This window comes from Trematomus bernacchii, unplaced genomic scaffold (assembly GCF_902827165.1).
Source record: "Trematomus bernacchii unplaced genomic scaffold, fTreBer1.1, whole genome shotgun sequence".
NCBI lineage: Eukaryota > Metazoa > Chordata > Actinopteri > Perciformes > Nototheniidae > Trematomus > Trematomus bernacchii.
Window position 1 is genome coordinate 247,061 of NW_022987697.1, and position 25,179 is coordinate 272,239.

Consider the following 25,179-nt stretch of genomic DNA (forward strand, 5'->3'; position numbering starts at 1 on the left):
CCGTCCCAATGAGGTAATGAATACAACAGTTTTGTTACAACACATTTTTATTGATTTGATGCATATATCAACAGATTTTAAAAAACATTTTTCTCCAGGCAGAAAATCAAAAACAATTTAAATCAAAAAAAAAAAACATGATTACAAAGAAGGACACACTAGATCAAGTAAAATAAAAATAAAAAAAGTAAAATAAAAAAACATGGTGTTACTTTTTTACAAATAAGTTTCAAACTTTTCCTTTCGTTGCCAAAAGTCCCATGCGTCTGCTATATTCTTCAGCTGTGACTCGTCGTTTTCAACAAGCTTTTCGTAAAGCTTGTTGATTTTAACCTCAAAGCGTCTTGTGCTTCTGAGATTGTGAAGAATCGCCTCGGCAGCTCCAAAGATCCTTCTCTCCGACATATGAAGCTTGCTCGATTGTAGAGAACCCCTAATGGCTGGAATGAAACGGTCGGTCCACAGTCTCTTTACCACTTCATCATAGTTTCGCTCCAGAAAATATTCTGGCATCTCAAACAAACACTCATGTTGCACTTGACTGGGATGATCGACTTGACAGCCATAACATTGTTCCTTTCTGTACATGTGTACGACCTTATCCAACAGATGAACCACCACAGCTTTTACCGTATTCAGGAATGAAGCTGTCCTTGCCCCGTCTATAGCATCATACTCTGAAGTATAACCATAGTTATAAGCATAGCATGTCGATCCATCGTCGTCTTCTACCGAGGAGTCTGAAGAAGCTGTTGATTTCCTCGGGGGTCCTGGTGGAGTAGATGGAGGTTGATACATAACCCCCCAGCCAGTAACATCAACGCCATCATCATCACTGTAGAGCTCGGGGGTCCTGATTGTTGGAGGTGATGGCGGTCTGTCAGGAGCTTGTTCCAGGCTGCAATTCGCGGGGGAAGACTTGTTTTTTCTCAGATCCAGGGGTTGTTCCAGGCTGTAACTTGCGGGGAGAGACTTGTTTTTTCTCAGATCCAGGGCTTGTTCCATGTCGCAGCTCTCGGGGAGAGACTTGTTTTTTCTCAGATCCATGGTTAGTCTTCAACGGTTGTCTTAGGGCGTCCTTAGCTTTAAATGATCTGGTGAGGGGCGGGACTTATTATGCTGAGGAGGAGGAGGAGGAGGAGGAGGAGGAGGAGGAGTCATCTGCAAAAGTGAGAGTTTTTTTCACCATTATAATGTCTATCGCTGTTTGACTCTGTTTAAAAAGTTCTTTAAGCTTTGTAGATTTTTCATCGATCATTTTCAGCCAAGCAGCCAGAGGCACACGCAAAGATGTTTGAAAAACCCCACATGTAGAGTTGAAATACTCCAAGACAAAATCATCAGAGGGGTCCTTCCCCCCGTGTCACCAAACGGCTTGAGCGGTAATACCATCTACCAGACGGGCCGCTTTTAGTTTCCCCGACGGTGCTTGTCTGGATTCTTTTCACTGGCGGCGGCGGGTGAATATTTTCTTCCTCTTCTTCCACATTGAGGGGTTGCGATGAAAACTCTTCTTTGATCTCGACCACAGTTTGCGTGTCTTTGCTTTTTGATGCAGGTTTCATAGACATTGCACGTACAAGGGCTGAATGATTCCACAATGGATCCACGATGGTTTCTTGATGCACTGCTTTTTCTGATACAACGGTTGCACGGAGATCTCTGGAAGACACCAGAGTTAACACAGCCCAATCTGTTGAGGTCAACGTCGCTTTAACACTGCTGGGTCCATAGGTTTCGCCATTCTTCAGATTGTAGAAGTGCAGTTCGTTCGCCATATAGTTGAACACAAAACCCCAAACATCTCCATTTTCCAGACTCCATTTTTCATGAAGAGCCTCTGCGGGAGGGGTTTGAACCCGGCACAGATACTGCATCCGTTTCTTGACCGGCGCCCCCGACGGATGGTGGTAAGTTGTTACCGGCGTTTCGCTGATTAAACCCATATCGATGCGTCTCTTTGCCATTTTTCTTTTCTGAAAGTTTAGGTGACTTGTTGAGTGGAAATGACTGGCTTTTATCTAGTTTTGCATAGATTTCTTTTTTATGACTGACTCCACCCCCTCACTGTCTTCTGGCGGGAATATGGAGGGAGGGGTGGGGGCGACAGGGCGGATGTGACACCTGCTATAAGGAGGGAGGAGGGGTGGGTTGAGAGGGGTGGGGGCTGAGAGGGGTGGGGGCTGAGAGGGGTGGGGGCTACGGGGAGGATGTAACACCTGTATGTGAGGGGGAGGGGGGGTGGGCTGAGGGGGGTGGGGGCTACCGGTGAGGATGTAACACCTGTACGCGATAACACCTCGAACAAAGGGGCTCATTAGCATATCAAAGGGAGGATGTAACACCTGTACGCGATAACACCTCGAACAAAGGGGGCCATTAGCATATCAAAGGGGGTCATTAACATAATTAGGGGGCGGGACTTCGAAGGTGTGACCTGTCACTTTTGTATGCATACTAATGAGATTGAAGCGGGATTGGTAACACTACTGTTCACATATCCTTCATGTCAGGAAAGTCACGTGTCGTGCCTCTGAAAAAAGTCACTGTCCCAAGATTGGAGCTCACAGCAGCAGTACTGGCAGTACGCATGGACAAGATGATCAGAACCGAGCTGCAAATCCCATTATGCAAATCTGTCTTCTGGACTGACAGTACATCTGTTCTGAGATACATCATGAATGAAACGCTAAGGTTTCAGACATTTGTAGCCAACAGAATAAGTCTGATCAGAGAAGCAACAGCAACATCACAGTGGAAATACATCAACACTAAACTGAATCCAGCAGATTATGCATCTTGGGGATTGGCAGCAGAATCTTTCTTGAAATGTGACACTTGGATAAATGGTCCATTGTTTCTGAAAAAACCTGAGGACAAATGGCCTGAGTTTCCGGACGCACTTAAACTGGTCAATGACAACTGATGATCCAGAGGTGAAGAAGGAAAAATTCAATGTGAACCCAACCATTGCAACTGACCTAAATGGCACAAGCAAGCTTTTGCATCACTACTCTGATTGGAGGAAACTGAAAAGAGCAGTTGCATGGTTCCTTCAAGTAAAACATCTCTTGCTGCTTTTAAGTAAGAAGAGGAAGGAAGTACTTACTTCTACTCAAGCACAAGAACCAAAACGAATACAGTTGATTGAGAAGGAGATGAGAGTGTTTAAAGAGTGTTTATTTTTGGTGAAAAAAAGGACAGAGCCAATGTTAATGCTGTCCAACACATCAGACAATGTCAGAAACCTCGGTGTACAGTAGTTATGGACCCTGACCTTCATTTCAAAACCCACATCAAAGGAATCACAAAGTCAACGTTTTACCACCTGAAAAACACAGCCAGACTGAAAACATCCGTGTCTCTAAACGACCTTGAGAAACTAGTCCATGCCTTTGTTTTTAGCAGGCTTGATTACGACAACAGTGTTTGTACAGGTCTCTGTAAAAAAATCAATAAGATAACTACAACTCATCCAGAACGTGCTGGCAGAGTCCACACCAAAACTAGAACAACTGAGCACATCCCTCCAGTTCTCAAAGATCTGCACTGGCTTCCAATAACACAAAGGATACACTTCAAAATATTACTTTTAACTTACAAAGCACAAATGGATTGGGACCACAATACATGGACATGCTTCACTGTAACAAGCCACCCAGAGCTCTCAGATCATCGGGGTTGGGGTTGCACCACAGACCTGGAAGCAACTGCCTGAAAACCTGAGTTATTCTCCAACCCTGGGTTCTTTCAAATCAAGGTTAAATACCTTCCTCTTTAATGCTGCCTATCCTGAGATCATCTAACTATTCTGTATTATTGCACCTAAGCACTTTTGTCTGCAACCATTCTGTCATCTTTTTTGTGAGTTGCCTTTTAGTTTGCTTTGTTTTTAAATTCTATGTGTTAAAGCTCACCTATTATGCTATATTTGAACAATATATTATAGGGCCACAAAACATGTCTCTGAAGTGTTTTGCTCAAAATACCGAACAGATCACGCATTGTAGCCTCATCCCCCTCTATTTAAGCCCTGTTAAAAAAAGTGCTGATTTAGGGTCTGGCCCTTTAAATGTAACCGTAAGGAGGAAAAGAGAGAGGGTTTTATTTTCTGACACTTTGTGAGTCTCCTGACACACCGGGGACACATATTTATGGAGAAAAGACATCAAAAAGTGCCTTTTGCATAATGGGTGACCTTTAAAGCATATGTTTAGCACTTTGAATTGTCTGAAATGTGCTCTATAAATAAACAAAACTAACCTTGACCTATAAGCCCAGACAGCGCGCTCTACCAAAGGGTCTCTCCGATGTTACTGCAGCTGTACTACAGGCAAGGGCAGCAAGACATTTAGCTTGCAGATTTCTACAATGCTTTGTGTTTTTGCTACTTTGAACTCAAAAGTCAATTCATCTTTAAAACTATTTATATTAACATTAAACTATACAAAATGTTCCTAGAATTTTTTGCATTTTAAATTATTAATATAGGTGTATATTTCACTGTGTTAACATTTAGATGACATTTGACTGTTTATTCATGAATATTGGAATGCATGTGTATTTATAATGAACACTATAAACATATTAAAAATGTTTCCAATTTAATTGAATGTTTTTAATCAGCGCATTTCAAGACAGGATATTGGGAATCATTAACTGAAACTTTAGTTATTAGACCTACCAGCCAACAGTTTATAACAGAGCATATGTTTACATATGTTTCGTAGTTTGGACATTTGCAGTCCGTACATGACAGGGTTCATTAGTGGCTGTATGAGGAGAAAATACAGTGACAGAATAATACGCAGCACACTGGGAACACCGCTCATATCAAATCTACTCTGAAGTACTTCAAAGCTGCAGCCAAAAGAGAAGTTGAGGAGGGAAACAAGGTGAGGTGTGCAGGTACTGACAGCTTTCTGTCTGGTCTGTTTGGAACCAGAGAAACACACTCTGAGGATCCTCATGTAAGAGAAGAGGATTGGAAACAAAGGGACTAAGATTGAGAGAACAATTGAAAAAAGTCCATAAATGTTGTTCACATGAGTGTCAGAACATGCCAACTTCACAACAAGATGGTTGTTACAATTCAAACTGTCAATGATGTTTCCACAAAGTGTCAAACGGATGTTTAAAGATAAGGTTATCAAGAACTTCACAAAAGAGTACAACCAAACCAGAATAATAAGAATAGCTGCCTTGTTAGAAGTCATACGAGTGTTATATTGCAGAGGATAACAGATAGCAAGATATCTGTCATAAGACATCACGGCTAAATTACAAAATTGTATATTTGCATATGTGTACAAGCATAACATCTGCAGGAAGCAGAGCGGAGCAGAAACAGTGTGAATGTCAGAGAGGATATGAACCAGAAGGAATGGAAACAACCCTGTACTACCATACAGTTCATTTACAAACAGGCTGCACAGAAAAAGGTACATAGGTTCATGTAAGCTCCTGTTCACGCAGATAACCACAATCAGAGACGTGTTGGCAACAACAATCACAATGTACAGCATGGCAGTTATCATGAAACACAAGTACCTCAAATAACCAATATGCAAATAGGCTCCAAGAATGAAATAGGATACAGTTAGTGAAGTTGAATTGGACATCATTGTTAGAGGTTAAACGTTAGTATATCTGAGCACATTTGAACTTCACAGTCTTAACTTACCATCCCCCCCGGAGTGTGTCAGGAACTGTAAATGAATGCAACATGAGCACATCACACACAGTGCAGTGTTTCTCACCTGCTGTGCTGCAGACTGCTGCAGTCCCTTCTGTCAGCTGCAGAGACTTCTGCTGCTTTAAAGCTTCCAGAACACCAACAAGCCAGGCCCCTTACCATCAGGAACCAAACCAGCCTATCCATACACACAATATCATTTTAACCTGTTAACCCCTGAGCCTGTTTTTCAGGTGTGAGGCTCAAAAATGACATTCCCAGAACAAATGACTATAACTTCACTTCTAAAAGGGGTAAATTAATAATCTTTTTTCTCAAAGCAATGATAAACCTGTGAGTTGGATGTAGAAAAGTCAGAATCAATATAATTGTTTTTTATTTTAAAGTAAATTCAGATTGAACATGGTAAAAAAATGTAAATGATAGTGTCCGTCCAAAGAAACCACATTCCTTATAGTGAAAACCACCCTTGAATGATGGGATAGTAGACTAAAAGCGTTAGGAATCCACACTATAACATATAATAAGTACCCTGTATCAACATTGATGCAAAACAAGTGACATTTTACCTTTTTAGAGAGATTTAGAAAAAGAAACACACTTCAGGAGTCATTTGGGTGCATTTTCCATATCTCTGGCCCCCTCGGTCGATTTTCATGATTGACACCTCTTTTGAACCGTTAAGCTGGCTACACACCAACCCGATTTTGGGAGTCAGAGGCCGTCAGAGGCAATCGGGCATTCGCGGCGCCCCCTACTCAGGTTGGTGTGTCCCGCACCGTCGTCTCTTTACGGCACCTTTTCACACCTCCCGCGGCCGATTCAACATGTTGAGGTCGGGAGCTCAGAGAAAGTCGGCCCAAGCAATCACTCTGATTGGCTGTTCACACTACCGCTGCCTGCTGGTAAGGACAGTTATTGCCACTCGTCGACTGAAGTATTTGCGGTGTGTTCGTAGGCGGGCAGCGTAGCCGATGCAGGCGACGTAGCTGACGTAAAAGTCGGGACGCCTTCGGTACGCGTTCTTTGGTCTCAGGTGGGTGTGTAGCGGCCTTTGGAGCCAATAGAATCGAGAGGGAAGTTCCTAAAATCAATCTAAACATTACCCATTGGTGAATGAGTGATGCGTAGCCAGAATGCCCAAAACCGGAAGCTGGGTTGTAGCTCTGATAGCAGCTAATATGAAATCTCAGTTTTTGACAAAAATTGAATGACGGATTATCAGTAATCATTTCAAAGTGACACAGACACATTGGATTAACCTATGGATTAACCTTCAGCAGCGTTTTTATCGTTTTAATGCCATTGAACACAATTTAAGATCAGAAAAACAACAACGGTAAGACTTATTTTCAGTTTTTGCTCCATAAAGCTACGTTGTGTGATGTCTGGGTTTGCTTCCCCTGCCACGAGTTTTGATCGCTCAGTGATGATACTTATACCCCTAGAATCTGTGGAATCTAAGCTTGCTAGCTGATATCTTGTTTGTGCAGATCCGATAAGTAATAAAGTATTTCTACCGTGAATTCTGTGCTAAGTGCGTTAGCATTTCTTTGCTTAGTGCTAATTCAGAGGCTTGGCGTTAGAGTTGTGTTTTGTTTAGCTAAAAATTGTTCGTCAGTTAGCTGAGTTTCTTCCCGTTAAGTGAGTATGACACATTAATAGGTTGTTAAATGTTAAGAAGCTCTGAGACACAGTTTCGTGAAAAAAAAGCCCGGCTTAACAGGTTAAAGATATTGACAAACCTAGCAAATCAACTTAAACGGAAAGAGGACAAATCTCTTTTCTCATCAATTTATAATAGTAGTCCATTGAATTAATATAATTACGGACCAAACAGGTGAAAGGAAACTCTAAATTATGTTTTCACACAATACTACTACTAGACGGATTCCCCACTGAATTCTTTAAAGACATTTTAGCATCAATGTTTTCGGGGCATTGGGAACGCATTTGGACTCCCAAGGTTTTTAACTTAAGGGGTTTTCCAGGTGTCCAAAAGAATCAGGGAGGGGGCCCTTATTTCACTAGATTGTTTTTTTCATCAACTTAATCGCAAGAATGACTTGGCTTCAGCAAATGTTTTCAAGTTCAGCGGTGGTGGTCCAGCGGTGTCCAGCGGTGTCCAGTTTACCCAAGCATCAGTGGACATTGTAGGTCCTGTCCACCTTCACCCTGCCCTGCCCCTAGCTTTGCCTGCTGGTAGTGTGGACCATCAGCAGCTAGCAAGAGGAGAAATATGGATGTAAAAATATGGTCAAATTGAGTTGTCTACTTGCCCAAGAAATGTGGCGACCCGCATAGTTTCTAATGTGATAAACTTGGCACATTTACAGTTTGGCCAAGGTCGAGTAGGATAGATAGATCTACCTCGTGTTTCCTTGTCAATGATGTTCAGAGTGCAATGCAAAAAATGTAGTTTTTAATTGGCAAATGACAACGAAAACTTTAAATCACTTGTAAGGACACGGCAAGAAAGGTCACACACACAAAGCATGGTACACCACTCAGGGTCTGTGATTCCAGATGAAACGGTGGGTTTCAGATATAGAAGCAGACATTCTTTAACCTGTTAAGCGCGGTTTTTTGCTTTTTTTCACGAAATTGTGTCTCAGGGCTTCTTAACATTTAACAACCTATTAATGTGTCATACCCACTTAACGGGAAGAAACTCATCTAACTGAAGATATGAACTATTTTTAGCTAAACGAAACACAACTCTAACGCCAAGCCTCTGAATTAGCACTAAGGGAAAAAATGCTAACGCACTTAGCACAGAACTCATGGTAGAAATACTTTATTACTTATTGGATCTGCACAAACAAGATGTTGTGTTTTCTCACAAAACACAACATCCCCTTCCACTGCTACGCCGACGATGTACAGATCTATCTGCCACTCAATTCAAATGTTAACTCATTACAGCTATTGATGGACTGCTTAGCAGAGATCAAATCCTGGCCAAAATTTCCTCAACCTCAATGAGAGCAAGACTGAGGTTATCTTTTTTGGACCCCAACCTCTAGCCTCCCAGGTTGATATTCTGGGCTCCCTCAAAAATAATATCCTCCCCTCTGTCACGAACCTTGGAGTGACCTTCAATAGCGCTTTTAAATTCGATAAGCAGGTCAGCAGCGTAGTCAAAACCTGCTTTTTTAAAATACGACTATTGGCCAAGACTAAGTCGTTTTTATCGTTTGAGGACCTGGAAAGGGTTATTAATGCCTTTGTTACCTCGAGGTTGGACTATTGCAAGGCTCTGTACGTGGGTATGGACCAGGCGTCAATTAAACGCCTGCAGCTAGTCCAGAACGCAGCTGCACGTCTACTCACTGGCCACAAAAAACGTGACCACATCACCCCAATTCTGGCCTCACTGCACTGGCTTCCAATTCGGTTCCGAAATGATTTTAAATTCCTTTTATTTGTTTTTAAAGCACTAAATGGGCTGGCTCCGGCCTATATAGCTGAACTCCTCCAGCGCTACACCCCAACAAGAGCTTTAAGGTCTGCTGACCAGCCGTTGCTGATAGTGCCCAAGACCAGGCTCAAAACCCGAGGGCACCGAGCCTTCGCAGCAGCTGGCCCGAGGCTCTGGAACACTCTGCCCCTCCATGTGAGATCAGCCCAGACCCTAGGGGTTTTTAAATCTACTCTTAAGACACACTTCTTCTCCCTGGCCTTTTAGTCAGAGCGGAGCACGACTCCTGACTTTAACTCTGTGTTTTCTTTTTAAATATCTGTTGTAATTTATTGTCTTTTATTGTGATTATAGAAATGTGTTATTATGTGATTGTAGTTATTACATGTACCTCGCTTTTAAATGTGCTTTATAAATAAACCTTGATTTGATTTGATTTGATTTGATTTGAAGATATCAGCTAGCAAGCTGAGATTCCACAGATTCTAGGGGTAGAAGTATCATCACTGAGCGATCAAAACTCGGCAGGGGAAGCAAACCCAGACATCACACTCAGGACGCAACTCCTTAGGAGAGGACGCTAGCGTTGACTGCTTGCCGCTTCTCCGCCTCTGTTACCCTTGTTACCCCTCTATCCTTTTCTGCATTGCACACTTTTCTGCATTGCACATTGTTTTTAATTTTAACTTGTTTTGGACTTCTGCCTCCGCTGCTGGCTGTAGCCGGCTGTCCTCACTCAGCCAACAAAGTGCCGGGTGGCTATTGCTATCTGCTATATCGCCTACTTGTCTGTCTCCGTCCCACGCAACAACCGTGGACTCTCTCTGCTTCCTGCCTTCATCTCTGGTGTGCATTTGTCCCGTCCCGCTGCTCACATCCTCTTGCCATGTCGTGGATCTTCCTCGTCTCCACAATAAAGTAAACAGATATGGTTCTAAACTGTATTGAAGTAAACATGTATTATTTTAAATTGTATTTTAGTGAACATGTATCGTTTGAACTGTTTTAAGTAATCCCATATATATATTGTATTTCTCACTTACAACTCACTGACCCAGATATCCCTACACACACATACACCTCCTCCCACCAGCACACACACATATTCTTTTCAAGGTTCTTTCTGGGCATCAATATATCTGTGTACAATGTTTGGTTGTCTGGGAAAGAATAGTTTGTGTGAAATATTCCTTGGGAAAGTAAAGGAGTGAATACAGGTGCAGAGATAAGATTGACTCTGCCCTTGTGTACTTCCGAATCTCACGCTCTGCTCAGAAGAAAACATACTTTTTCTCAGAACTCTGATTTGCTGTATTGGACCCGACCAGAAGTGAATCCAACCAGTAAAAACACCTGGGGGAGTGAGCAGCTCACACAGCTCCTCCCCACGGACTCTCTGATTCGCTTCGGAGTAAAATGGGAAGGAAGAGTAGACACATCTCCGCCCCAAAATATGGATATGAATACTGTTGTTTATGCATGTAAAATACTTCCTGTTTCTGACTGGCTGGTCCCAATACCTGTATTGCACGGCGGTAGAACTGGAAGTCCGGAGTACTCTGTAAACTTGTATACGTGTTTTGTTTTTTACCAGTAAAATCAGATTATTGTTATAACCTTTATTCCGGTGTTTTGAATTCCTTCTCTTATTAAATATAACTTTTATATTCTTCTTTTGGGGCAGACACAGGAATCTCTCTTCAGACTCCGAGCAACACGAGTACCTTTCAGAGGAGCTTAGAAAACCTCCGTGAGATAGGTAATAAAACCTGGGTATCTCCCTCACCCCTGCTAACTTGGATCAGTTGGTGGAAGACTACTGATATATGTGGGGACCCAAATTTACCATTTCAAACCTATAGCTTAAAATCAATCACTAACCAAGTTTGGAGTAACTCCTGTTTTACTTTCCAAATAGGCCCTTTTATCATTACTCAACATCTGGACGAGGGTAGATGTCTATTTACATACTCCTCGTACTCAAGAGGGTTTTGGCATATCTGGGTCTCAATCTCCCTCAGGGGGCACGTTGTGTATTCTGGGGAACCAAGGTACGATCGCATTGACCATTGGTAATATACGGTTTAAAGATACCAGAAGAATTGGAGCTAACAGCATAATTATGTACGGGCACTGGAGAATGGTAGCGGGCCTGGGCCTCCTACTTAACGATAATTTTCATTGTCTGTAAAACTAATTATGTGCTTTCTCCAACTCCCGCCCCAGAGGAAGAGATAGTAAGGACCAAAAGAGGGACTAGAGTAGCGAGCCTTATGTCCCCAAAAAGAACCTTCACTCTCCAAGAAGGTAGCGACGGAATAGTGGACATAGATCTGTGCGCAATCGCCCCCATGTTCCAACTCTGACAAATCATACTCAGGTCTCGCTAAATATGTCTGCCTCAGTCTTCTAATTTCTGTGGCTACTTTTATTGCCATTTTCGTGACATGTGGTTGTTGTTGTGTGCCTTGTATCCGCTCATTGTGTGTTAGACTCATCAGTTCCACCATTGAGGGAAAAGATGCCCCTTCCCCTTGGTACCAAATGCCCTTGTTGGCTTACGCGTCGGAGGGGGAAGAGTACGATGACTCAGCCGACAAGGACGAATTTTTTTAACATATTTTGGTCTCCCTCCACTGTCATAAGAAGTTGTTATGGTGGACTGTTCCTAAAGGTTTAAAGTGCTCTAAATCCCAGCTTCTGATGGATTTATATAAATGTTGGGACAGACACAGTAGAAAAGAATGACAGTGGTTATGTTTCAAATGCTGTGTATATGTTGATCTCGTGAGGTGAGATCAAAAGAGGGATTAAAGTAAACAGATATGGTTCTAAACTGTATTGAAGTAAACATGTATTATTTTGAATTGTATTGTAGTGAACATGTATTGTTTGAACTGTTTTAAGTAATCCCATATATATATTGTCTTTCTCACTTACAACTCACTGACCCAGATATCCCTACACACACATACACCTCCTCCCACCAGCACCCACACATATTCTTTTCAAGGTTCTTTCTGGGCATCAATATATCTGTGTACAATGTTTGGTTGTCTGGGAAAGAATAGTTTGTGTGAAATATTCCTTGGGAAAGTAAAGGAGTGAATACAGGTGCAGAGATAAGATTGACTCTGTCCTTGTGTACTTCCGAATCTCACGCTCTGCTCAGAAGAAAACATACTTTTTCCCAGAACTCTGATTCGCTGTATTGGACCCGACCAGAAGTGAATCCAACCAGTAAAAACACCTGGGGGAGTGAGCAGCTCACACAGCTCCTCCCCACGGACTCTCTGATTTGCTTCGGAGTAAAATGGGAAGGAAGAGACGACACATCTCCGCCCCAAAATATGGATATGAATACTGTTGTTTATGCATGTAAAATACTTCCTGTTTCTGACTGGCTGGTCCCAATACCTGTATTGCACGGCGGTAGAACTGGAAGTCCGGAGTACTCTGTAAACTTGTATACGTGTTTTGTTTTTTACCAGTAAAATCAGATTATTGTTATAACCTTTATTCCGGTGTTTTGAATTCCTTCTTTTATTAAATATAACCAGGCTCACAAACGAACGGCGCGTAGCGGAGGTGGGCTTTAAGCCACCATCCAAGGTGTTTGCTACAACAACAACAATCCTCCACCTCTGTGCACCTAGCCCGCTAGCCGCTATCGCTGCTAACAAACTCCTCCAAGCCTTTCCGCCTGTCATCATGCTGAAATACTCCATCTCACAGCTGTCACTCAACTCCTCCACCCCGTCTTCCATCTCAGTCATCAGACATCTTGGACTCCTCCGTCGACCCCGCTACATTCACTGAAGCACCCGCCGCAGTTTTGTTTACTTTCAGCACGGAAAATCCATAGCATCCATCTGCTCTACCCAATGCACTGTCGCACACCTGATGCGTCCCCTCCGCCTCCCAACACATATAACAAGCCATTTCTCCCCACCATCAAGCCCCCCTCCTCTGCTCCACCGCCCCCCCTCTCGTGCCCACCCCCGCGCTAGCTAACCTGGACAACCTCATACCTCTCCAGCCTGCCACCACCCCTCCATCAATCAATCAATCAATCAATCAATGTTTATTTATATAGCCCAATATCACAAATGTTACATTTGTCTCAGTGGACTTCACAGTTTGTACAGAATATCAGTATGACAATACGACACCCTCTGTCCTTAGACCCTCACATCGTACAGGGAAAAACTTCCGGAGAAAACCCACAGTTTAAAGGGGAAAATGGGAGAAACCTCAGGGAGAGCAACAGAGGAGGGATCCCTCTCCCAGGACAGACAGACGTGCAATAGATGCCGTGTGTAAATTGAAAAGATAATACATTTACAACATAGGTAGTCCAAATGTTTGGAAATGCATGTGTCTATAATAAGAAGATGAATCCACGAGGATATCCATCCAGGACTTATGATCCAGGACCACAGCAGCAGGCACAGCCACGACTCAAGATCCAGGGCTCGCGATCCAGGACTCAGGACCACAGCAACAGGATCAGCCATGACTCCGGATCCCGGCGTATATAGACACCAAAAAGACATTTGGGGAAGCTGGGTTATTGGGAACATGAGAGTACACAGGTACAGACAGAGAGAAGGAAAAAGTAGGTGTCCCCCGACAAACTAAGCCTATAGCAGCAAAACTAGGGGCTGAGTCTAATCAGCCCTAACTATAAGCTTTATCAAAAAGGAAGGTCTTAAGCGCACTCTTAAAAACGGATAGGGTGTCTGCCGCCCGAACACAAACTGGAAGCTGATTCCACAAATGTGGAGCTTGATAAGAAAAGGCTCTGGCTCCCATTGTACTTTTAGAGACTCTAGGAACAACCAACAACCCTGCATTCTTGGAACGCAATGCCCTAGTTGGACAGTAGGGTATAATGAGTTCTTTAAGGTAAGATGGCGCCTGCCCATTAAGGGCTTTGTAGGCGAGAAGAATAATTTTTAATTCTATCCTGTGTTCTATAGGGAGCCAGTGTAAGGCAGCCAGAACAGGAGTAATGTGGTCCCTTTTCCTAACTCTGGTTAGTACACGTGCTGCAGCATTTTGAATCAGCTGAAGCAACTTAACTGACTTCTTGGTACACCCTGATAATAAAGAGTTACAATAATCCAGCCTTGAAGTAACAAATGCATGGACTAGTTTCTCTGCATCGTTTTGAGGCAAGATATGCCTGATTTTTGCAATGTTACGTAGATTGAAGTAGGCGGTCCTTGAAATTGATTTTATGTGGGCGTTAAAGGATAAATCCTGATCAAATATAACACCAAGATTCCTTACAGTCTCACTGGAGGCCAAATGAATGCCATCCATAGTTAATATATCTTTAGATAATTTGTTTCGTAGATTCTTTGGGCCGAGTACAATAACTTCAGTTTTGGCCGTGTTTAACATCAAAAAGTTTAAGGTCCTCCACGTTTTTAAGTCCTTGAGGCAGTCTTGAATTTTATTTAGATGATTAAGGCCAGACACCCCAGGTGAATAGGGTAATTTTTTTTACTTAAAGATATCAGCTAGAAATTTCTCCAGTTAATTACTTACAATAAGGCCATTGTTTTTTGTATTACACGTTTTCTGAAATAGCATGTTTAAATATGCAAATGAGCCATTATCTCATGAAATATGGGCATATTTTAACACATTTCAGGAACCGAAATCTGAACTTTGGATAAAGCCAGGATCAAAATTATTGTTTCATTTTGTAGTCATATTAGTATCTAAGGCTTTTACAGAAGGGATTTTGGATATCTCTTTGTATCACTCCATAAATCAGAAAATACTGTCAACAGCCCTAAAATATCCATTTTCACCATGTTTTTAGGTATAAAATGTTATATAATTCAGGCTATGAATTATATATGACCAAACCCTTCTGTAAAAGCCTTCATAATATTGATAGGAATATAACTGGAAGGTTTGGTGTATGTAACTGCTACTGAAGTGGACATTTCGAACTCAGAGTAGGAGAAAAAACTCATTTTGAGAAAACAACCTTTAAAGATTTGCAGTGTGACGCTAGCTAAACCCTCCTGTTATCTGGATGACAGCTTGCGCATCGACGCACTCCCTGAAGGTATTTCATGTTCGGGGTCATTTGTTTTTTGTATAACCTTGCTTTGTGCAAGTGACAATTGTTGTCGTCTTCTCTGTGAACGTTTTTTTCGCCGTTATTTTGCCATTTTCAGATTTAAGTTTCTAGCGGAAAGCTAACCAGGAAGTGCTTTAGCACACCACGTGACGCATCTGAACAAATCACGTTGTCAGAAATTGACACCAGCCAATGAGATTTCGTTTCTTGGTTTAAGACCCCTTTGTACTTTCACCATTGGTTGCTGATACAAAGGAAATGACCATATTTGGATCTGATGAGATTGTGCAGGAGACACGGAGCTTTCCAACGATACCTCTGATGACATGGTGCAAACAGCGGTCGCGGTACTTTATGTTACGTTAGAATGCTAACTTTTGGTGAATGTAGGAGAAATCTACAGACGCAAATAGACAAACTATAGTAAAATAAACACTTAAATGTGTATTTTGTATGTTTTCCTTCCAAAAGCCTGAAAGAAAACATGTTATGGAATCAAAATAGCACAAAATCTCAAAATTGACCAGTGCAGGAAAAACGATGTTTTTGCCTGCCGTGTCTCGCCTTAATTTCATCAGGGTTGATTGATAAATATAGTTGAGTATCATCCGCATAACAATGAAAATGTACAGAATGATTCCTTATAATATTGCCTAACGGAAGCATATATAATGTGAACAAAATAGGTCCAAGCACTGAGCCCTGTGGCACTCCATGGCTAACTTTGGTCTGCATGGAAGATTCATCGTTGACACATACAAACTGAGAGCGTTCAGATAGATAGGACCTAAACCAGCCTAAAGCAGTTCCCTTTATGCCAACTAAGTGCTCTAGTCTTTGCAATAAGATGTCATGGTCGATAGTATCAAATGCAGCACTGAGATCGAGCAAAACAAGAATAGAGTCCTTTGTCTGAGGCTATTAGAAGGTCATTTGTGACTTTAACCAGAGCTGTCTCTGTGCTATGATGTGTTCTAAAGCCAGACTGAAAATCTTCAAATAAATCATTGTTTTTTAAGTAATCACATAACTGTTTTGCGACTGCTTTCTCAAGAATTTTTGAGAGGAACGGAAGATTAGAAATAGGTCTATAGTTGGCTAAAACCTCTGAATCGAGGTTGTGCTTTTTAAGAAGCGGTTTTATCACTGCTACTTTGAATGATTGTGGAACATAGCCTGATAATAAAGACATATTCATAATATTTAATAAAGAAGTGTTAATTAATGGAAAAACGTCCTTTAACCTCTTAAGCACGGCGATCCCCCCATTGGACCCCTCCCATTTTTTCTTTTGAGACAATGTCTCAGGGCTTCTTAACATTTATGAAACTATTAATGGCTAGCACCAGATTAACGGTAAGAATCTCAGCTAACTGAAGATATGAACCATTTTTAGCTAAAAGAAACACAAGAGTAATACCAAGCCTTTGAATTAGCATTTTGCGAAAAAATGCTAACTAATGCTAACGGACTTTTGCACAGCACTCACTCTCAAAATGCCCTTATTACTTATCGTAACTGCACAAACAAGATATCCGATTAAAGCTGAGACTCCACAGATTCCATACATGTAGTGTCATCACTGTACGACCCAGAATTTGCGGAGCTTTCAGCCATAAAAGAGAAAGTAAACAACATCCGGTTTCAAAAATATTACAATAATTACATCTTACCTTTTTTGATTTGTGATCAAAAGTTGTGTTCAACGGAATAAAAACGCCGCTCAAGGTTAATCCAATGTGTCTGTGTCAAGTAGAATGTTTTACTGATAATCCATCATCATATTTATGGCAATAAACTGGGTATAAAGTTTTGCAGTCAAGGCTTGTACTTTCAGATATGCTTCGTTTGCTTCTCTATTATGTCCGCAATGGAAATGTTTACGTGGATTTGGGAACTGCCCATCGGATTCTATTGGATCTAATGGTTAAGAAAAAGGTGTAATTCACTCAAATCGACCAATGGGTTCCATAGATATGGTCCTGCGTAAAGTATAAATTGTGAATGCCAGCGGCACACCCATTACGCAGCAGACTCTACGCCGTGTTTACTACGTAAACAACAGGAATTGCAGCAGGACCCAGAGCGCACAGAGCGGACAGCAGATAACGGAGCAGATTACAAGATTGGCGTTTAGGACTTTTTCTATACTTTGACTTTTGTCAAATAATGGCTTTCAGGAAAGAGATGCTTACTACTTTACAGGCAATGGAAATGGTGACTAATGTTGACAGCGATGCAGATATGTTACCCGTTGATTCTGAGTCAGACGACGAGGATCTCCTACAGCCAGAACGGAACCCGGAGCGTTGTGACTGATGATGAAATTCCACCACGGGAAAGGTATGTAATCTCTCTGTTTTTATCTATTACTTATTTATTTGGTGTACGATTATTCATATAGTAAATAAAAGCGTCTGCTAAATGTAATGTAATGTAATGTACGCTCAAAATGGCCAGTGTTCATCAATAGTCACTAAATGTATTGCATTCACACACTCAAAATGGCATGTTTACTGCCAAGGAAACAGGAATTACAGGAATTAATCTAATCTCTTTGTTTTTCCACATTTGTTTTCATAGTGATGGAGATGAGGATGAAATGGCTTCACCATTGCCTACTTTCACCCAGCCCACACCTGCCTCACCCTCACATTCCTCAACTTCTAGAAAGAGATCTGCAACATCTGGACTTTATTTTTCTAAACCTCTCTAAAAAGGTCATATTTCACTTGTTTTGCATCAATCTTGATACAGGGTACTTATTATGTTATAGTTTGGATTCCTAAAGCTTTTAGTCTACTAACCCATCATTCAAGGGTGGTTTTCACTATAAGTAATGGGTTTTATTTAGGCGGAGATAGAATTTACATGTTTTTACTATGTTCCATATGAATTTATTTTAAAATAAAAACATCTATATTGATTCTGACACTTCTACATCCAACTCATGTGTAACCATGTAACCTTGCTTTGAGAAAAAAGATTATTAATTTACCCCTTTTAGAAGTGAAGATAGTCTTTGTTGTGTTAGTGGCATTTTCGAGCCTGAAACCTGAAAAACAGGCTCAGGGCTTAACAGGTTAACAGCTTAGTTGGAATCGGGTCTAAGATACACGTTGATGGTTTAGAAGAGAGAATCATTTAATTCAATTGTTCAAGGTTTATGGCTGAAAAGCATTCTAATTTACTATTGTCAGGGTTGAGTGAAGCAGGCAGGACCCAAATGCAGATTCCCAAGATAATTCCTTTAATCCAAGGTAACAAAGTAGACAACAGAACACTACCCTGTGACACAGTCAAAGACAAACAAGGAATCAACCATGACAGACAGAAAAACCAGAACTAAAATACACACAAGAGCAATCACACAAACAAGACACAGGTGAGGAGGGAGGAGAAAATACAGGGGCACCAGGTGAACACAATCGGGCAATCAGGCAGGAGGGAACACAGAGACAGGAAGCAACAGGCAAGACGGGGGTGAACACTTTTCAAAACAAAACAGGAAACCAAAAACAGAAAAAGACAAGACAAAACACAACACAGACAGATCGTGACATTACCCCCCCCCCCCCTCAAGGGACGGATCCCAGACGTCCCAAAAAAAACCCAAAAAGTCCAAAACCTCTAGAAGGGTGGGCGGAGGGGGCCCGGAGGAGGGACGCACAACCAGGACCAAAAGGGTGGGTGGAGGGGGTCCGGAGGACGGGCCCGGAAGGGGTCCCGGGCGGACGGCCCGTGGGCAAGGCAGAGTCCAAAAAGTGGCGAAGGCCACAGCGGGCGAACTCAGGGGCCCGGGCATGAGAGCGAAGGCAGTGGCTGGAAGAGTCAGGGGGCCGGGCTCGAGGGCGAAGACCACGGCTGGGGAACTCAGGAGGCCGGGCTCGAGGGCGAAGACCGCGGCACTCAGGGGGCCGGGCTCGAGGGTGAACAAGAAGGCGTTGACGGGACAGCTCCGGAGGACGGGCAGGAAGGCGCTGACGGGACAGCTCCGGAGGCCGGGCAGGAAGGTGCTGACGGGACAACCCCGGAGGACGAGCAGGAAGACGCCGACGGGACAGCTCCGGAGGCCAGGCAGGAAGGCGCCGACGGGACAGCTCCGGAGGCCGGGCAGGAAGGCGCCGACGGGACAACTCCGGAGGCCGGGCAAGACCCAGTATCGGCCGGACAGGAACCGGAGCCGACGGGACAGGCGTAGACGGGATCCTGAACATGACATGGGCTGGTGTCAATGGGACCCCGGATGGAGCAAGGGCTGGTGTCGACTGGACCCCCCAACGGAACAGGACACAGAGTTGGCAGGACCCCCGGCGGGACAGGTGTCGGCGGGACCCCCAACAGGACAGGATCTGGTGTTGGCAGGAAATCCGGCGGAGCAGGTGTCGGCGGGACCCCCAACAGGACAGGACATGGGGTTGGCAGGACCCACAGCGGAACAGGTGTCGGCAGGATCTCCAACGATACTGGACGTGGAGTTGGCAGGACCCTCAGCGGAACCCCCAACGGCACAGGACATAGGGTTAGCAGGACCCCCGGCAGCAGAGTAGTCGGCGGGACCCCCAATGGGACAGGACATGGAGTTGGCAAGACCCCCGGCAGGAGAGTAGTTGGCGGGACCCCCAACGGAACAGGACATAGGATTGGCAAGACCCCCGGCAGAAGAGTAGTCGGCGGGACCTCCAATGGCACAGGACATAGGGTTGGCAGGACCCCCGGCAGAAGAGTAGTCGGCGGGACCCCCGATGGGACAGGACATGGAGTAGGCGTCGGCCGGAGAGCCAACAGGAGACGAGGTGCTGGAGTCGGCCGGACCACCGACAGGACACGAGGGGCTGGAGTGGAATCCACAGGTGGATTGGAGGAGGCAGGAAATGCAGCAGAAGACGTCAGAGTTGAGACCTGAGCAGCAAGGTTTGAGATGTGTAGAGCCATGGACTGATTGCTTTCTGCTCATGTTGGCCCAGAAGATTTCCCTGATGAGAAATGGCGTGCTGGACCGGAACAGAGGCCGGAACCATGGCTGCTGGGGCCAGAACTGGGGCTGGAACCATGGCTGTGTGGGCCGGTTCTGGAGCCGGAACCATGGCTGTGTGGGCCGGTTCTGGAGCCGGAACCATGGCTGCTGGGGCCTGTACTGGAGCCCAAAGCATGGCTTCTGGGGCTCGGGCTGCTAGCCTGGACTTGCGACTCCTTCTCTTAGGAGCCTTTTGGAGGCTCCGTGGACCTCCAAAAGCCAGACGAGTGCCCGAGAACGGCTCCTGGACAGGAGCAGGAAATGGGGAAGAAGCAGGGGTTGACTCCAGACGGAACACACCGAGATGTATGGTGTCAGGTTGGGAGTTGGGAGGCAGGGGGCTAGCATGCCTGGGGCTAGCAGGCCGGGAATCAAATGTCGAAAGGAAATCCAAAATCCAGTCAGGTAAGAACTTAACTAAAGATGGATCCACTGTTGCCACCTGGTGAGCCTCTGCCAGAGCAGCCTCTTTCTGCTGAACACTGGACGCTCCCCTCCACCTACCATAGCAGCAAGCCAAAGAAAAGGTAACATTTTGTAAATCCACCTCAAATGGATCTGCTGGGCCCATTTCTGGTTGGTTCCTTCTGTCAGGGTTGAGTGAAGCAGGCAGGACCCAAATGCAGATTCCCAAGATAATTCCTTTAATCCAAGGTAACAAAGTAGACAACAGAACACTACCCTGTGACACAGTCAAAGACAAACAAGGAACCAACCATGACAGACAGAAAAACCAGAACTAAAATACACACAAGACCAATCACACAAACAAGACACAGGTGAGGAGGGAGGAGAAAACACAGGGGCACCAGGTGAACACAATCGGGCAATCAGGCAGGAGGGAACACAGAGACAGGAAGCAACAGGCAAGACGGGGGTGAACACTTTTCAAAACAAAACAGGAAACCAAAGACAGAAAAAGACAAGACAAAACACAACACAGACAGATCGTGACAACTATCTAGTGTAATATTAGAACTTACGTTTCCGGGAGCTGTTGATAACACTATACTGGTCAAAGGCAAGAGGTCATTAATTTTGTTTCTAAGAGTAACAATTTTATCGTTAAAAAAGCACATAAAATCATTACTACTGAGTGCTATGGGAAAAGAAGGCTCAATAGAGCTGTGGCTCTCTGTCAGCCTGGCTACAGTGCTGAAAATAAATCTAGCATTATTCTTATTCTCATCTATTAATGAAGAGTAGTAAGCTGCTCTCGCTTTACGCAGTGCTTCCTTATATTCATTGAGAGTAATATGCCAAATTAAACGAGATTCTTCAAGTTTAGTGGAACGCCATATCCTTTCAAGTTGTCTCGACTTTTGCTTTATTTTGCGGGTTTCGGCATTATGCCATGGAGCTAATCTATGTTGTTTTATTTTCTTCTTTTTCAATGGAGCAAAAGAGTCTAATTTTATTCGCAGTGCATCGATAGCACTATCAACAACATGATCAATTTGGGGTGGTGTACATTTTGTATAAGTTTCTTCCCTTACATGCAGACATGCTATCGAGTTAAGTATTGGTGGAATCTCTTCCTTAAATGTGGCTATAGCACTAACAGACAGGTTTCTGCTGCAGGAGCTTTTGACTAATGGTTTGTAGTCTAGTAACAGACAGGTTTCTGCTGCAGGAGCTTCTGACTAATGGTTTGTAGTCTAGTAACAGACAGGTTTCTGCTGCAGGAGCTTTTGACTAATGGTTTGTAGTCTAGTAACAGACAGGTTTCTGCTGCAGGAGCTTCTGACTAATGGTTTGTAGTCTAGTAACAGACAGGTTTCTGCTGCAGGAGCTTTTGACTAATGGTTTGTAGTCTAGTAACAGACAGGTTTCTGCTGCAGGAGCTTTTGACTAGGCAAGGCAAAGCAAGGCAAGTTTATTTATATAGCACCTTTCAACACAAGGTAATTCAAAGTGCTTTACAAAAATGGAAGATATTTTAAAAATGGCATTTAAAATCAGTCATTAAAAAGAAAAGATAATAAAATAAACCTTAAAAGAAAAAATACATGGATAAAAGTTAAAAGTTACAGTACAGACTAATGGTTTGTAGTCTAGTAACAGACAGGTTTCTGCTGCAGGAGCTTTTGACTAATGGTTTGTAGTCTAGTAACAGACAGGTTTCTGCTGCAGGAACTTCTGACTAATGGTTTGTAGTCTAGTAACAGTACTTCAAAAGTTACTAAGAAATGGTCGGATAAAGCAGGATTATGCGGTTCGACCAATAGTTGCTCAATTTCAATACCATAAATCAGAACAAGGTCGAGAGTGTGATTATAACAGTGGGTTGGTTTATTTACACTCTGACGGAAACCAACATAATCAAATATAGATGAGGGAATGCTCTGGTTTTTGGACAAAATTAACATGGGATCACTCCCGTCACCGGACGTACTTCGTCTCACTGGAATATTAACGGCCATAGTGAATATAAAATCGTCCCCATGTATCCGGCCAATGGCGGGAGAGTTTTGAAAGAGACAAAACACTGTTCCATACATTTAAAAACACTTAAACAATTAAACAATGTTTACCCCAGGATTCAGGCACCTTCCCTGGCTTGTAAAGTGCAGTTATGCGCCCTGGAGGTATTGCACTATTTACAAAATGTATACCCAGGATTGAGGCACCTTCCCTGGCTTGTAAAGTGCAGTTATGCGCCCTGGAGGTATTGCACTATTTACAAAATGTATACCCAGGATTGAAGCACCTTCCCTGGCTTGTAAAGTGCAGTTATGCGCCATGGAGGTATTCTGCTATTTACAAAATGTAGCACTCTGTTTATTTCACACCTCCAGGGCGGAGACCGGGAAAATCACCTGTCTTTGCCCGCTCACAGAGCCCCGAAGGACGGACTAGAGACCTCCAGCAGCAGTCCCTAACAGTGGGACTCTGGTTATTTCACACCTCCAGGAGAGACCAGGGGGAAATCACCTCTCTCTGCCCGCTCACAGAGCCCCGAAGGACGGACTAGAGACCTCCAGCAGCAGTCCCTAACAGTGGGACTCTGGTTATTTCACACCTCCAGGAGAGACCAGGGGGAAATCACCTCTCTCTGCCCGCTCACAGACCCCCAAAGTACGGACTAGAGACCTCCAGCATGGCCCCCTAACAGTGGGACTCTGGTTATTTCACAGCTCCAGGAGAGACCAGGGGAAAATCACCTCTCTTTGCCCGCTCACAGACCCCCAAACGACGGACTAATGACCTTGAGGGCGGCAGTGGCTTAGTCTGTAGGGACTTGGTCTTGGAACCGAAGGGTCGCCGGTTCACGTCCCGATCGGACCAAAAAAAGATGGAGTGAGCTGGTAGCTGGAGAGGTGCCAGTTCACCTCCAAGGCCACTGCCGAGGTGCCCTTGAGCAAGGCACCTAACCTCAAAAAACTGCTCCCTTGGCGCCGGGTACCTGGCAGCCTCTCTGCTCTGCCACCTCTCCTATCTGCATGTGGTTGTGTGTGTGTGCATGTATATCCTCTGTGTTTGTGCATGTATATCCTCCCCTGTGTGTGTAATGTGTGTAAACACAACAGAGTGGGGAAAGAAATTTCCCTGTAAGGGATTAATAAAGTGTATCTTCTTCTATCTTCTTCTTCTTCAGCAACCCGGAGAGCTCCATTGTGAAATATTGCTACTAATCCATAACTTTTGATAACAAGCTCTGTTCGGTTCAGGCTTTTTCTGTACCCCCCCATTTACACGTACCCCGCATCCAACGGTACCATCGCCGAATCTCTAGGACCTCGGGGAGCGGAGTTACGGCAGAGGGTCAGATTCTGAAAATACGATTTGAGAACAGGGCTCTGATCAGGGCTAAAGTCTTGTTAGAAACTGGTGAATCTGTTTAAATGCAGGCAGCAGACTCACTGCTTTTAGCAGGGTCTCAGAGAGCCAGAGAGCCAGGGTACAGCACATCGCTGTCTTACCCATAAAACAGGGCTCTGATCAGGGCTAAAGTAACGTTATAAACTGGTGAATCTGTTTAAATGCAGGCAGCAGACTCACTGCTTTTAGCAGGGTCTCAGAGAGCCAGAGAGCCAGGGTACAGCACATTGCTGTCTTACCCATAAAACAGGGCTCTGATCAGGGCTAAAGTAACGTTATAAACTGGTGAATCTGTTTAAATGCAGGAGACCTCCAGCAGCAGTCCCTAACAGTGGGACTCTGGTTATTTCACACCTCCAGGCCGGAGACCGGGAAATCCACCTCTCTTTGCCCGCTCACAGAGCCCCGAAGGACGGACTAGAGACCTCCAGCAGCAGTCCCTAACAGTGGGACTCAGTTTATTTCACACCTCCAGGAGAGACCAGGGGGAAATCCACCTATCTTTGCCCGCTCACAGAGCCCCGAAGGACGGACTAGAGACCTCCAGCATGTTCCCCTAACAGTGGGACTCAGTTTATTTCACACCTCCAGGAGAGACCAGGGGGAAATCCACCTATCTTTGCCCGCTCACAGAGCCCCGAAGGACGGACTAGAGACCTCCAGCATGTTCCCCTAACAGTGGGACTCAGTTTATTTCACACCTCCAGGAGAGACCAGGGGGAAATCCACCTATCTTTGCCCGCTCACAGAGCCCCGAAGGACGGACTAGAGACCTCCAGCAGCAGTCCCTAACAGTGGGACTCAGTTTATTTCACACCTCCAGGAGAGACCAGGGGGAAATCCACCTATCTTTGCCCGCTCACAGAGCCCCGAAGGACGGACTAGAGACCTCCAGCATGTTCCCCTAACAGTGGGACTCAGTTTATTTCACACCTCCAGGAGAGACCAGGGGGAAATCCACCTATCTTTGCCCGCTCACAGAGCCCCGAAGGACGGACTCATGACCAGCAGCATGTCCCCCTAACAGTGGCACCTCCATAACCTTGCACACCGTGAGTCCCCGGGCCCCCACAGTTAAGCACTCCCCCACGGACTAAACACAGGTATTCACACCCACCAGA

General features: G+C 44.2%; 1 protein-coding gene across 1 annotated transcript; it reads right to left on the reverse strand.

The window, feature by feature from the left end:
- Window positions 1-4,667: 4,667 nt before the first annotated feature.
- Window positions 4,668-5,621, reverse strand: LOC117489291 (olfactory receptor 10A6-like). The gene has a single exon (XM_034138497.1). It carries the CDS (start codon window positions 5,619-5,621, stop codon window positions 4,668-4,670), a length of 954 nt encoding a protein of 317 aa, XP_033994388.1.
- Window positions 5,622-25,179: the final 19,558 nt, after the last annotated feature.

Bases quoted from the DNA above. Each gene is read 5' to 3' on its own strand.
- LOC117489291 (XM_034138497.1), bottom strand. From the start codon at position 5,621: ATGTCCAATTCAACTTCACTAACTGTATCCTATTTCATTCTTGGAGCC.